The sequence below is a fragment of the Mustelus asterias genome, chromosome 3 (genome assembly GCF_964213995.1).
Source record: "Mustelus asterias chromosome 3, sMusAst1.hap1.1, whole genome shotgun sequence".
NCBI lineage: Eukaryota > Metazoa > Chordata > Chondrichthyes > Carcharhiniformes > Triakidae > Mustelus > Mustelus asterias.
This window is the reverse complement of record NC_135803.1, coordinates 115,646,663-115,662,171: the sequence shown is the minus strand read 5'-3', so window position 1 is coordinate 115,662,171 and position 15,509 is coordinate 115,646,663. Positions and strand designations below refer to the sequence as shown.

The following is a 15,509-nucleotide window of genomic DNA, read 5'->3' as shown; positions in this document are numbered from 1 at the left end:
TTGCGCGTAAAAGAGGGCTTCAGAAAGGTCAGTTCCTCAGAAATCGAGGCACCTTGTTTAAATAGTGTCCCCATCTCAAAATAATACGAATCGCTGGTACCAATCCTTATTGCCCCTCCCCAAGTGAATGACACCCCTCTATGGGGTCACCAAAATGCCCCCCTCAGGTGCCCCCTCAGGCCCCAACTCCTTCAGGTTCCGCCTCATAGCAGTGCCAACCAGGCACAGCCCCCTGGTTCTCTGGCAGAGCCAGGTTGACAGTGCCAGATTGACACAGCCAGGGTGTGAAGGGACAGTGTCAAGGCACTACCCAGCCATGTCCCTGACCACCCATGGGCTTCAATGGCCTCAGAATCCCCCTGGCATGGTCATCATACCGGTCTCAGTTTGTGGAGACCAGTAGTGATTCTTGTGGCATCACATCTCACTGGCGGGTGGGTGAATTCCAGAAGCCGTGTGAATCCAACTTCAAACAGTTTCTGCATATTTAAATGAAGATTTAGATATGCAAATCTGGTTTACATTCTCGCTGGACATGAACCAGATTACTGGCAGCAGGGAGAATCTCAAAATGAGGGAGAAAGGACCCCTCCCACAAACAAATTGGCGGCCCCCACACTGACCAGACAGCACCACTAACCCCCCCACAACACTCCTGGCCACACCACCCAGGCATGAAGATGACCTGACCCACCCCTCCCCACCCTCAGGCCCCCTTTCCTTGTCAGATCCCCCACTCAGCCCCCCCTTCACCCTCAGACCCACCAATCAGCCTCCCTTCAGGCCATGCACTTTGGCAGTGCCAACACTGTGCTGCCCCCGGCACCCTGGCACTGACACCCTGGCCTGGTGCCTTGGGCCCCGAGAGGCAGGTCCAGTGGCCATTTGCCCCTTTTCTGATGTTGAGGGTCCTGGGGGGTTGGGTGGGTTCAGGCTGGGGGCAAGGAGTTGACCTTACCACTCTCTACCGGGATATGAGTGGCGTGGCTGGACTGCCCCTTCTAGCCCTGGCAGACCGGGAGATAGCCTTGGCATGGTGAATTCAGGCAGCTCTATGATCAACATCTGCAAATTGTGACCCCCCTTCATGTCCTCCCAATTGATGGCTTCCTTCATGCCTCCCTCATGACACCCCTACATGCCCACCTTATGGCCCACTATGTGCCCTACCCCCTAAGGCCCCATCCCCCTCAGGCCACACACCCCCCCCCCTTTGCACTGCCTCAGCACCTTGTCAGTGCCCATCTAGCATTGCTCTAGCAGCACAATGGGCTGGGAGACAGTAGGACAGGCAGTTAAGTGGGCTCCACACTGGGCGTCACGGCCTCCGCCTGTCTCCGGGGCCAGGATTTTGAGCATAATCAGCTCTGTGTCGGAAATCCTTGCTATGACAGGTCGACAGATGCACAGTGCTCAGCGTTATGCTGTGAGCGGGAATAGGCCCCGACCACAGATTTTCAACGTGAATCTCGCTCGGGCACTCTGCAGTGCTCTGAGTGTGGGAGATTCATTTTGAAAATCCCGCTAAGAAAACTAGCAGGAGTTACTCCAATTTTTATCCGAAGTCAGCACTTTGAATTTTTTTGGAAGAACTGGAAAATCGCAGCCTGTGTCTCTCAAAGTCCCAGAAAGGTGTTGTTGCTATCAGGTTGTAAACAGTTGCACTATAAATGGTTCATTCTAAGATGAAAGGTAATTGGGATCAAGGCAATTTCTACATGGATACAAGTTTAATATGTTTCATGCTGCCATGGGGAAGAGGACAGAGGAAGTCATTTTGAGATCATGGGGGGCGGATTCCCCTGCCCTTCGTGCCTGAGGGATTCTCTGGTCCCGCTGCAATGAATGGAAATTTGGCTGAGCACCAAATTCTCTGTCCTCACTGGTAAGTGGCCAGAAAACTCCAGCCCTGGTTACAAACTTTCCTACAAATCAGTGAATCTCACAGACAGACAGCTGGGGTTCTGTAAGCAGGGAGGCTGTTTGGCTCTGTGAGCGACCACAGCCGGATATAACCTGCAGCCCACTGAAGGATTCTGGGAGATTAGTCTTGGCATGGCCAAGGGGGAAGAATAGTCATCTGAATAGGCTTCACTGCTGGTGGTGGATTTAAGAAACTTTCCAAAATCTGAGGAAACCATCTGGAAATGGTCAAAGTGACTACGCAGTGAAATGGAGATCAGCAACTTATTGGAAGCAGGGTGTAACTGTGGCCTGTTTGCTAAAAGATTTATAATTCTGTGGCAGATTGATAAATATACAAGAAATGTCACTTGCTGCAGGTAAATATAAGTTGCCTACCTAAGAGAACATAGTATTTAGTTGACAGTGCTAATTGTATGTTTTAAAACATGAAATATTGTGGGGTTATTATTTTCTTTTTGTCACAGGATGTGGGCGTCACTGCCTAGGCCAGCATTTATTGCCCATCCCTAATAGCCCTTGAGAAAGTGGCGGTGAGCCGCCGTCTTGAACCGCTGCAATCTATGTGGTGCAGATATACCTACAGTGCTGTTAGGAAGGGAGTTCACTGTTTTTGACCCGGCAACAGTGAAGGAATGGTGATATATTTCCAAGTCAAGATGGTGAGTGGCTTGGAGGGGAACCTCCAGGTGATGGTGTTCTTATGTATTTCCTGCCCTTGTCCTTCTCTTTTGGTAGCGGTCAGAGGCTTGGAAGGCGCTGTCGAAGGGGCCTTATTGAGTTGCTGCAGTGCTTTTTCAAGATGGTATATATTGCTGCTGGTGTGTGTTGGTAGTGGAGGAGCAAATGATTAAGGTGGTTGATGGGGTGCCAGTCAAGCAGGCTGCTTTGTCCTGGATGATGTCGAGCTTTTTGAGTTGTGTTAGAGCTACACTGCTCCAGGCAAGTAGAGAGTATTCCTTCACACTCCTGACTTGTGCTTTGTAGATAATGGACAGGTTTGGGGAGTCAGGAGGTGAGTTACTTACTGCAGGATTCCAAGTCTCTGACCTGCTCTTGTAGCCACAATTTTTTTTTTGGCAGTTTCAGTTCAGTTTCTGGTCAATGGTGATCCCCAGGATGTTGATAGTAGGGGATTCAATGATGATAATGTCATTGAATGCCAAAGGAAGATGGTTAGATTGTCCCTACTGGAGATGATCATCGCCCAGCAATTGTGCGGCATGAATGTTACTTTCATCTAATAACTGGGTCGCACGGTGACACAGTGGTTAGCACTGCTGCCTCACAGCGTCAGGATCCCAGTTCAATTCCAGCCTCGGGTCACTGTCTGTGTGGACTTTGCAAACCCTCCCTGCGTCTACATCGGTTTGCATCAGGTGCTCTGCTTTCCTCCCACACTCCAAAGATGCACGGGTTAGGTGGAATGGCCACACTAAATTTCACCTCAGTATCAGGGAGATTAGCAGGGTAATAAGTTGCGTTATGGGGAAAGGCCCTGGGTGGGATTGTGGGTGTTGCAGACTCAATGGGCCAAATGGCCTCCTTCTGCACTGCAGGGATTCTATGATTCTATGAACTGGTTGTTTGAATCTCTTTTTAAAAGTTATCAGTCTCTGCAGAGATCATAACAATTCTCACAATGTGAATGTCTCTGGTAAGGCCGGTGTTTCTTAACTCACGCTAGATTTGCTTCATAGGGCAGTTAAAAATCAAACATTTTTCAATCCATAAATCTGGCCCTTCTGCCACTAGAAATTATATCTTCTTACTCAATCAAAACTCTTCATTACTTTGAACTTTTCTATTAAATCTCCTTTTAACTCCAAAGGCGTGCTGGTTAGGTGCATTGGCCATACTAAATTCTCCCTCAGTGTACCCGAACAGGCGCCGGATTGTGGCGACTAGGGAAATTTCACAATGACTACATTGCAGTGTGAATGTCAGCCTACTTGTCACTAATAAATAAATAAACTTTACTTTACTTTAACATACCTTGTTCTGAGGAGAATACCTCCAGCTTCTTTGGTATCTTCAAACAGCTAAAGTTCCAGATCTTCACTAAATCCCATCTGCACTCTCTCAAAGGCCTTGACATCCATCAGTGTGGTGCCAAGAATTGGACACAATCACTTCAGTTGGGCATAACCAACAATTGAAGGGGTTTAGCATATATCTTTTTTATTTATTTTTTATTCATTGGGACATGGGCGTTGCTGGCTGACCAGCATTTATTGCTCATTCCAGTTGCCCTTGAACTGAGTGGCTTTTCAGAGGGCAGTTGAGAGTCGACTACATTGCTGGGATGCTGAAATCACACATAGGCCAGACAAGGTAAGGATGGCAGATTTCCTTCCCTAAAGGACATTAATGAGCAGATGGGTTTTTCCGACAATGGTTTCATGGTCATCAATAGATTCTTAATTCCAGATATTTTTTATTGAATTCAAATTTCACCATCTTCCGTGGCAGAATTCGAACCTGGGTCCCCAGAACATTAGCTGAGTTTCTAGATTAATAGTCCAGTGATAATACCACAAGGCCATTGCCTCTCCTAATGTCCCACTTTACAAAAGCAATGACCGTTTTCTTTCCCCTTCTACACAATAAACTGTAAGAAGTCTCACAACACCAGGTTAAAGTCCAACAGGTTTATTTGGTAGTGACTCACCTGATGAAGGAGCAGTGCTCCGAAAGCTCGTGCTACCAAATAAACCTCTTGGATTTTAACTTGGTGTTGTGAGACTTCTTACTATGTCTACCCCAGTCCAACACCGGCATCTCCACATCATAATAAACTGGTCATTGTTCAATGCCAATTGATGCATACCCACATCATACCTTTTTATTATACATAGGAGTTTGGGGGCCCAGGTCTTGATGCAGCTGTGGTCTAAAATTAGAGGTGGGTGAGTTTTTCAGAGCATGGCTAGGGAAAAAGGAAGAGGAGATCTGTGGGGAATGAGATATTGGGCCAAGAAATTGTAGAATAGACGCATATGGGATTAGAGCAAAATGTCAGTAACAAAGCCCAGAGGAAAATTATTTGTGGAATGCCGGACCAAAAACCCCATGCTGGCCATTCAAATTACAGCAGGTTAGGAGCTGTTGGTCTGACAGCTCAGGTTAGAGGAAAAATTGACATGAGTTGGGTAAGGTTAAAGGCATGAGTTAGATGTAAAAATTACAGTAGGCCAGAAACTGTAAGAAAATCTAAACAAAGAAATGGGAATGGATCAGAATTGGAAGAATCACAAACTTATACTCCCATACAAGGTGAATGCTGCATTAAACATATTGCATGGAGACTTGGTAAGCAGCAGCAGGATGTGCAAAACACCACTTACTGGGCAGAAGACCCAAAATGCATTGTGATTGGGCATTGTTCATAAAAGAAAACAGTGAACAACCACTATTCATGTTACTATAAATCTGTCTGAAATACTAGACAGTGAAGGTTTTTTGGAGAATAGGTGCATTTGATACAGAAGACTTTCAATGTAACATGGATTATACTGAATTGTCATTGATATCTGATTGATTTGACTCAATGGGTGGAATTTTCCCTTCCTGCCGCCACAGGAATTGTAGCGGACGGGGCGCGGACCATAGAAACGCCCATTGACCTCGGGCTGGATTTTCTGGTCTTGGGACGAGTGCAGTCGGAAAATCCCACCCAATGTCTCAGTAAAAATGTTATGTCACTTCTCTCATTTTTTTATTTCATAGTTGTTAATATTATTCCACTCTGCAGATGTGGGGCTGCATGTCGGGGCGGTGTTCTAGATTTCTGGATTGGTGGGATGCTACCTGACCAAATGGACAGGTAGCCATTGTTGGTAGGACGATGCCAATGCTATTGTTCAGCCAGGCAGAATTGTTATTATGGGGTCTTTAATTATCCTCATTTTACTTGGGTAGTAACAGTATAAAAGACAGGGAGGAGGAAGAGTTTGAAAAGTGTGGCCAGGAAAAATTTCTACATCAGTATGTTTCCAGTCCAGTGAGGAAGGAGGAATTGATGGATCAAGAACCAGAGGATAGTAATGAAAAGCGACTGACAAAAGAAGCAACGGTGACTTGAGAATATACTTAATAACACAGTGAGTGGCTCGGATCCGGAATGCACTGCCTGATGGTGTGGTGGAGGCAGATTCAATCCTGGTTTTCCAAAGGAAATTTTATAAATATCTTCAGGAAAGAATTTACAGGACTTCAGAGAAAAAGCGGGGCAGAGAGACAAGATGGGTTGCTCTTGCAGAAGGCTGGCATAGACAAGATGTGCCGAAAAGCCTTGTTCTTTTTCATAGCCATTCATAACTCTATGATTCGGAGATGATAAAAAGTATACAATTAAGCCAGGATGCCTTCTCTTTCCTCCTTAGCCTACAAGAAAGTTTCTGACCTCTATTCCACACATGCCTGGAAGGGACAACTTAGATTTAATTACGAAAAATCAACAAGGTGGAATTCACATCCAAACCTGCCACGCTGCCTGTGGCGTAGCATTTTTGTCTGCTAATGTGCACTTTTGTACAATAAAATAAAATGTTCCAAGATTCCATTACTTCAGAATAAGACATTTTCTCTGTAATAATGAAGACCGTAAATCGAAATCAGCAAGTCAGACTTCTCTGTTTTTTATTTGTAGTGAACTACTAAGGTGTTCTCAAACTTGTGCTGCTTCACTATAGTTAACAGCAATTATTTTCACCAAATGACTGGGATCTTTCTCAAACAATACCAGGTTATATTGTTAAAGTTTACAGAAAAAAATGAATATCCATATTTTTTCCAATTTGTGATTATTTTTCTGCTTCGATAATGCTGTGATTTTTGATAAATTTATGTGTCACCACTCACTCACATCTCTGAGTACTACATTGATCAACTATCATCAGAGCTCCTGTGACTGTCCTCAACATCTATTTATTCATTGTGCAAGATAGTAATTTTTGGATGGGATTTTATGTACCCAGAGGTACTATTTAGTGTAACCACTTATAGTGAAATCACTATAGCTATAGATATTTTATACACAATAATTGTTAAACCAGCATTACCTTAGTTTTCATTCTTTGATAGCGCATTGCTGTTACCTCTAACCCACCCATCTAATGTTGTGGCCGTACACACCTGTAATGCTCGGGAGAAAATGGAGTCACCAGTTTATGCAAATTAAACATACAAACCATTCTCTGCAGTTTATATGGGCAAATCTGATACCTCTAATTATTTGAGAGTAGTACAAATGGCCAGAATCCTATGGTGAGGAGCTTGGAGTGGGAAGGGCATTTACTGAGATGGGATGATGACATACCTGAACCTCTCCAACCTTTCTGTCTCCAACCAACATCCCACCAATCCAGAAATCTAGAACAACCCCCCAACACGCAGCCCCACATCCACCCCCTCCCACCGACTACCACCCAACAACCCCTCCCGACCACCTGACTGTCCAGCCCGACCCTCCCGACTGATTTGAGCCAGCTATACTCCTCGACTATTGACCATCCCCTGACCTCGAGACTGTCTCACTCAGAACACCTGACTACTTCTCTAACCCTCCAGAGCACGTTACATCCCTGACCAGATGACTATACCCCTGACACCCCCCCTCCCCCCCACCCTTCCATCCCTGAAGAACCCCGGAAAACATGAAGAATGATCTAGAAGCAATAATCAATAAGTCAGAGGATTTGGTGGTTGTAGCTTAGGGAACAGTTAATGGCAAGCATCTGTTGTCTTCTTCTTTGCACTTGCTGTACCCTCTGGCATTTTCATCTTTTTATCAGTGGCTGGTTTGACCACCTTTGATGCTGTAACAGGAGGTTGACTCTGTGCTTAGTCTGAAGGTCATGTGTTATCTTCCTCAACAGTGTCTGTCAGTGTCAGGGTTTCAGGAAGGTTCAGGTCAGGACTTTATATAGCTGAACCCAAATTTTCAGCATTCCTCCTCCAGCTAACATCATCTCTGGTTTGGACAGTACAGGAGACAGGTCCAATCTGTGCAAGAATCATGGGCAGGAACCCATTTCTCTCTTGTGGAGTAACTTCTAGCCGAAGTCCTTGTTCTTGGTGGAAGACATAAGGTGGAATTTTCTCAAAAAAAGGTGTAAAGCAGGCGAGAAAACTTCCTGTTTTTTCACCGTGCTAAGTATTGGTAATTTATGGCACTCTGTGCAACACAGGGGCTATAATGTGAATCTCACCAGTAGGCAGGGTGGAGTCTCAGCTTGCCCATGAAGCCAACTACTGAGTTCCAGGGGTGCCATTGCACAGGCACCCTGATCTCCCAGTGCACTGTGCCTACAGTGTACACAGTATACTGGGAGATCTGTCACCCGCACCATGGACACCACCCCCCCACCAACACACCTCCTCCCCACCCCATTGCCACCCCGGCCGATTGCTCAGTCTGTCATTATTATTTAAATCAGCCTCATGGCCTTCCCAGGCACAAGTCTGATTTCGCCAGCAGAAGGGGGCTGGCAAGATCGCAAGAGGTGAGAAATTAGGCGGGAACACAATTTTTCACATCTTGCCCTATATTATTGGCTTGCCACGCCGATTGACTGGTGTGTCAAACAGGTCAGATCCCACCCATATTGTTTTGCTTTACTTCTCTGCCGTTCTATCTGTCCTTGTCACTTTTGTTGAACGATTTCTTTCATTTCCAGAGGTTTCAACAAATCAAATGCCGAACATAGTTGTCTCATCAATAACAATGAAGGAGAGGTATTAGTTGTTGAATGAATGGTATTCCTCTATATTAGTAAGAATAGATTAAGATGTTTGATCAGTGAACCTTGTTCCCTGATTGCTCTCAATGTGTGTTTCATGGTTTGAACAAAATATTTTGCTAGTCTATTCGTAGCTGTATAGCACGGTGCAGATCTAATAAGTTGAACACCATTTTCTTTCAAGAAACTTTCAAATTCTCGCATGAAAAATTGAGATCCGTTGCCGCTTACCAATTGTTCAGGGAATCCAAACCTACTAAAGACTTCTCCTAGCCTCTCGATAGTCTTTTCCAATGAAATAGCGACTTCGGGCCACTTTGAATCAGCATTGATCATTACGAAGAACACACATCCCTCAAAAGATCCCACAGATTCTTCTGGCTATTTGATACAGCGGTGCTACGGATGACAGGTTTCTTACTGTCACACATGAAAAACGCATTCTAGCTTTCTCTTCAATTTCTACAACCAATCCAGGCTACCAAAATTAACTCCTGCCAATTTGCTTCATGCCTACAATTCCTCAATGGCTCTCGTGTAACTTGTCCAACATTCGTCTTCTCAATACAGGCAGAACAATCACACTGAGCCCCCAAAGAAGACATCCTGACTGCACTGACAGCTCCAATCTTCTAGAGGTGTATGATTTCAAGTCAGGTTCTGAGGTCTTCCCTCATAATGCCATGTCCATCATTTTGAGGAACATTGGATCACTCTAAGTGTACTTCCTCACTTGTCCAAAAGTGACTGGCGTACTGTCTACCCGTTACTCATAAACTGCGCAGATGGTTACCGTGAGGGCATTTCAGCTTGAAACATTGGTTCGTGCTGGTGTATGGTTTTGACTTTGGAATGGTGTGAGGAATCATGCGAAAACCCCAGTGAGAATAACCAGCTCAGTCATCATATAACGATTACTAAAGACTATTTATTAAACTAAAGAAAAAATCAAATACACATGAATAGGACTAAAATACTCTAAGACAATTAAATATATAAATTACTAAACGCACACAGTTTATATAGCAATTACCCCTTGTTCCAAGATATATCTGTGATCTCTGAACTCCTTAAGACTTTCTCATTCTGACCAACATTGAATATGAATAAATAAGGCAAATCTAGCTTATAGTTACCACACAATACAAGGCAGATGATCAAGCCTGGGAATTATTATTTCCTGGTCCAGCATAAATATTGAAACTGCAGTTATGAAGGTTTCTGCGCTATGTTGGCTCGAAGACTTCTTGTTAACATAGCCTCTTGGTTTAGATGTTACAATGTTTGCCTGCTTCTGCAGGAGCTGGAAAGTATGCTCTGGTTTCTCTTTGATTCTCTCTTCTTTGTATTTGAGCTATTTTCATGTGTCACATTCCACGACTCTTGAAACTCATATCTGTATACCTCCACTGATCTATTTGTCGTCTAGGTGAGCTGTTTCCTGATGATGGGTCTTTTGACACCTGATTCTGTCTGGATGTCCGCTAATCTCATTACTGGGAAAGGTCACATTTCATCATCCTTTTTGAATTCTGGTTACTGCTGTTGCTAGGCATATTTTTACCTGTTGCTGGGCAGATCATAACCTATCATTCTTCGTTAAATTCTTGTTTCTGCTATTACTAGGCACATCCATAACACTATTCAATATAGAAGATACTTCCGCTTTAGCAGTTTGATGAACTACTAGATGACAAAGTCCTTGGTAGTGGCCACCTAATCAGTCCATCCGCATTGCAATGTAGGCGTGATTGTCGATACTTGATGGTATAAGTATGTGCAGACAATAGCAATGCCCATCTCTGCATTCTACTTGCTGCCAGAGACAGAATTCCCAAATGTAGTCCAAAAATGATAGTTAATGGACGATGGTCTTTCAACAGTGTGAACTTTCTTCTGTACAGGAACTGATGGAATTTCTTTACTCCAAAGATGATCCCTAATGCTTCCCTTTCAATCTGTGCATAGTTATTTTCAGGCTTGCTCAATATTTGAGACACAAAAGCAATGGGTCTTTCTTCACCTGACGGCATGATGTGGGATACCACCACTCCAACACCATAAGGGGATGCATTACACGCTAACTGTAGAGGTAGGGTAAAATCAAAATGTGGAAGAATGCCTCCACTTTCTCAGGAGGCTAAGGAAATTCGGGAGGTCCGCTATGATTCTCACCAATTTTTGCAGATGCACCATAGAAAGCATCCTTTCCAAATGCATCACAGCTTGGTATGTCTCCTGCTCTGACCAAGACCGCAAGAAACTACAAAGGGTTGTGAACGTAATGCAGTCCATCATGTAAACCAGCCTTCCATCCATTGACTCTGTCTACACTTCCCACTGCCTTGGAAAAGCAGCCAGCATAATCAAGGACCCCATGCACCCCGGACATTCTCTCTTCCACCTTCTTCCATCAGGAAAAAGATACAAAAGTCTGAGGTCAAGTACCAACCGACTCAAGAACAACTTCTTCCCTGCTGCCTTCAGAGTTTTGAATGGACCTAACTTATATTAAGTGATCTTTCCCTACACCCTTGCTATGACTGCAACACTACATTCTATACCCTCACCTTTCCTTCTTCCCTATGTACTCTATGAATGGCATGCTGGCAGGATGCGTGCAGGTGGGGATTTGCTGCCATTGGGACCGGAGAATCCCGCCAGTGTGAACGGCCGGAGAATTACAGCCAATACTTTTCACTGTATACCAATAAATGTGACAATAATAATTCAACTCAGATGAACTTCAGATTCGAACAATGCTTCTTTGAGAGTTATTCTGTTGTCTTTGGCCTGAAAATTCACCAGGGGCTACATAGTGACACATCCCTCCCACATTTTGAGTGTGCGCGAATAAACTAACCCTCTCAGTGTACCCTATCTTGAGTTTGCTGCGGAATTATTAATAAAAATTGGATTGCACCAAAATTGAGGGATTGGAAAATAGAACACTGCTTATAAAGGGGGAAACTTAAATCAAAGCACCTTTCCATTTGTGGATGGGTGGTGAGAGGAGAAACCAGGGCAGTTTAAATTAAACCTCCTCCTGCCCGTAACATAAACAATTGGATTTATACGGTTTACTGATAAAACAGATGTAAAACAAAACTGTAATATATACTGCATATAATCTATTGATATAGCTCTTGGGGCAAAAGGGATCAAAGGTGAAAAGTGGGATCAGGCTATTGTGTTGGATGAGCAGCCATGGACATACTGAATGGCAGAGCAGTCTCAAAGGGCCTACTCCTGCTCCTATTTTCTATGTTTCTATGCAACCTACTGATTGTGAATAGTATAGTGATATTTACTAGTCTGAAAAGAAAAATAATCTGTATATAGTACAGAGTTTTCTGCAGGGTCTCCATTTTTAAAGTTTATTTCTTAGTGTCACAAGTAGGCTTACATTAATGCTGCAATGAACTGTGAAAATCCCCTCGTCGCCACACTCCGGCACCAGTTTGGGTACACTGAGGGAGAATTTAGCCGGCCAATGCACCTAACCAGCACGTTGTCCGGATTATGGGAGGAAACTGGACCACCCGGAGGAAGCCCACGCACACACAAGGAGAACGATGCAGACTGCGCACAGACAGTGACCCAAGCTGGGAATTGAACCCAGGTCCCTGGCACCATGAGGTAGCAGTGCTAACCACTGTGCCACCCTGCCGCCTCTGCTGCCTTTGTGAATTCCACAAATATTAACATTTTCTAAAAGTATAAAATGCCATAGGGAAATAATCTTTCAGCTGTTCACCGAATGCAAACCTTGCTGGTAGCATAAATGTTGCTATTCCAATATCCATTAATATTAAAAATAAAACTGATACAAATATCAATTCATGATATCCCAACTTGGTTGCTTAACCAGATCAAAATGCACACTTGCCCCCACATTCTTTTCTTGCCTTTTAGCATTATGAAATTCACAAAGACCATTGGCTAATATCACACATTTGTTCTTTCATCCCCAATCCAGCAGCACTTGTGTGGCCTGGGCCAACAAGGAAACTTACCATTAGGCAGCAATGAGTAATTCTCTTTGTAACTGTCATGGTTATTTGGCAGGTTTGACGCCTCTCCATCCAACGCAGATTCGGACATCTACAAAAGCAGCAGCATTAAGCTTCATTGAGTGTTAAATGCCAAGACTCCTCCTCTTTATTAAACACAGCTAAAAGTTCATTAGCATAAATATTCCCTGAATTCCAGAACTTTATTCCTATTCCAAAACCATTCCCTTCAGGTCAAAATGGAGTTGATCTGCACTCCAATTATAGTTTGAAAGCTGTATGTTAACTTTCAAAGTTGAAGGTGGAAATGATGTTTACAATAGACAGCATTGAAATACCGGATATCTCTCAATTCACTGTCAGAGCCGTCAGTTACACATCTCCCCATCTGAAGATACATAAACTCAACCCCAAGAGATGCAGAATATTAATGGGAGCTGTCACCCACTGTCTGTCAACAACAAAGCAAATATTGCACTGTTTTCCCACTGGGATGTTTATCTTCACCCATTTCATAGTTCAGGTCTCAAAGAATCATTTTTAAAAGTCAGCAACTAACAGGGCAAATCAAACCATTATTTTTCCACTAGAAACTCCACTTTGCAAAATTAGCAGAAGGGGTCCAGGGTAAATGAGTGCAGGGCCCAGGGTACCCGAGCCCTGAAGCAGTAGCATCCTCCGGCTGCCGCTCCTACCTGGCCAAGCCCCCGGCAGTCCTGTCAGTGTGCGGGGAACCCTCCTCTCTGTTCCGCCCACAGCTCCGCGAGTGTTGCTCTAGAGAATGCGGAGAGCCAACAGCACAAGGGGGAGGGAAGAAGAGATGGTGGGGGGAGGGAGGGAAAGGGAGGAGAACGGCGTGGGAGGGGTGGAAAGAGAGAGAGAGGGAGAGAGCAAGAGGAAGAAGTGAGGAAAAGGAGGAGGAGGAAGACGATGAGGAGGGAAAGGGATGTAAGTGGAGGGCAAAAAGAGAAAGGAGAGGGAGAAAAGGCAGAGTGTATTCAGAGGAGTGTGAGGGTGAAAAAGGGGTGGTGCAAGGGAAGAAGGAGGGGTGGAAGGGAATGGAGAGAGATGAGAGGCTAGATAGGAAGAGGGAGAGAGGAGTGGGGAGAGAGAAGGAGGGAGAAAGGGGAGGGAAGGAGTGGAGAGGGAGAAGCTGAAGGGGGAGGAAAGGAGGGAAGAGAGGAATAAGGGAGGGAGATAAAGGAGGAGTGAGAAGGGAAGGTTAGGTGAGAGAAAGTGAGGAAGGAGTAGCAGAGACATGTGGAGAGTGGGGTGAGGATAAAGGCAAAATACTGCGGATGCTGGAATCTGAAACAAAAACAGAAAAATGCTGGCAAATCTCAGCAGGTCTGACAGCATCTGTGGTGAGAGAATGGAGCTAACGTTTCAAGTCTGGATGAACCTTAGTCAGAGCTGAGGAATGAGGAAACACAAAGAGGTCTAGTACTGGACTGAATGTGTACCAGAAGTAAGAGTAGTCCAAAATAAAAGCAGAAAATGCTGGAAAAATTAAGCTGGTCTGGCAGCATCAGACCACGGGTTCTGAAGAAGAGTCATATTGGATTTGAAATGTTAATGTTAAATGTCTCTTCCACTGAGGTAGAAACAAAGACTTCAGACAGTTCCACCGAACTTACCTGGATAGGTATCCAGGAAATATTGAACAGATTAAAACCTAGTCTAACACTACCTCCTAGTCGACTACCCCTCACCAGGCCACCCTCCCTGACCACCTAACTATTCCCAACGCAACCACCCACTCACCCACTTATCATCCTGCCCACCTATCAACCCACCCACACACACTTCTTACTCATCCACCCACTCACCCTCCTACCCATTCATCACTCACCCACTCGTCCATTCATTCAAAGACTGGACCTTTAAGTTTATCATACAACAGTTAGTGCCATAAAAAGTGGGTGTGCTCTCTTTCTCCCTGATTCTACACTGCTCTGATGGTGTTCCCCAAGGGGCACTGTACTGCTCATTTCTTTGACAGCCAGGTACAGATGGTCCCAGAAGAAATGCACTGCAGCATTGTGTTGGGAGAATCTTGGAGTGCAGTAGAAATCCACAACATTGCCGCTGCTCGAAGGATTAAGGTTAATGTCTCTGCACACTCCGGTGAGCTCATCCCCTGATGCTTTTGTTCATTTGTGATCTATGCTTCATTCCATATACTGTCTCACTCTCTAATCCCTGCCTGGGCAGTTTTCTCTCATTGATGTTTGCAAGCAGAGGGGTTCAATTCTTCATCTTCCTCCTTTACTCTCAAGGGCACATCTAAAGGATGAAATGAAGGTTAATAAGTCACTTTCATTTAAAAGGATAGTATGAATGTTTCCTGAGCCAATTTTGCTGAAAGGAAATAATGGTGTCTTAGAATGAGAAAGAGAACAGAATGCCATTACAAACCCTCCTGCCTTCTCTTCTTCAATTCACATGATGTGTTCCTTTTCCAACTAAAACACTTTCTTACCAAGTATTGCAGTCAAACAGTGGTAATCAGAATGTTAACAGATCTTTAATAAAAGCTGTTTCATATTACATGAAGCTTCAATGACTGAATGGATGAATACATGTGAGTGATGTAAGTTTCCCAGGTGAAGGTTAGACATGTAAAGAAAATCAGTCAGCCTTCAAGGTATTCATGATAGGTTATTTACTTTACCATATTATGTAATTGGCTAATATGAATACATTCAGCATTGGGAAGTGTAGAAAGTTTCTGAATTTTGGAAGTGCTGTTAAAGTTATTACATTATTTCTAGCTATCTCACTCTCACCTCAGTACATTTTTCCACTGTCACTCCGCTGCTTTGTCCTT

The 15,509-nt window shown here is 44.2% G+C and overlaps 1 protein-coding gene across 4 annotated transcripts in view; it reads right to left on the bottom strand.

The window, feature by feature from the left end:
* mdfic2 (MyoD family inhibitor domain containing 2) overlaps positions 1-13,522 on the bottom strand; it is a 68,669-nt gene extending 55,147 nt beyond the window's left edge. For 3 of the 4 annotated variants that reach the window (XM_078203190.1, XM_078203197.1, XM_078203214.1), the window contains exons 1-2: positions 13,253-13,355; positions 12,683-12,770 (exon numbers count right to left, since the gene is read on the bottom strand). In XM_078203190.1, coding sequence (XP_078059316.1) covers positions 12,683-12,770; positions 13,253-13,354 — 190 coding nt within the window. In that variant the 5' untranslated portion in view covers position 13,355. The other variant, XM_078203205.1, reaches the window with a different exon arrangement.
* Positions 13,523-15,509: the final 1,987 nt, after the last annotated feature.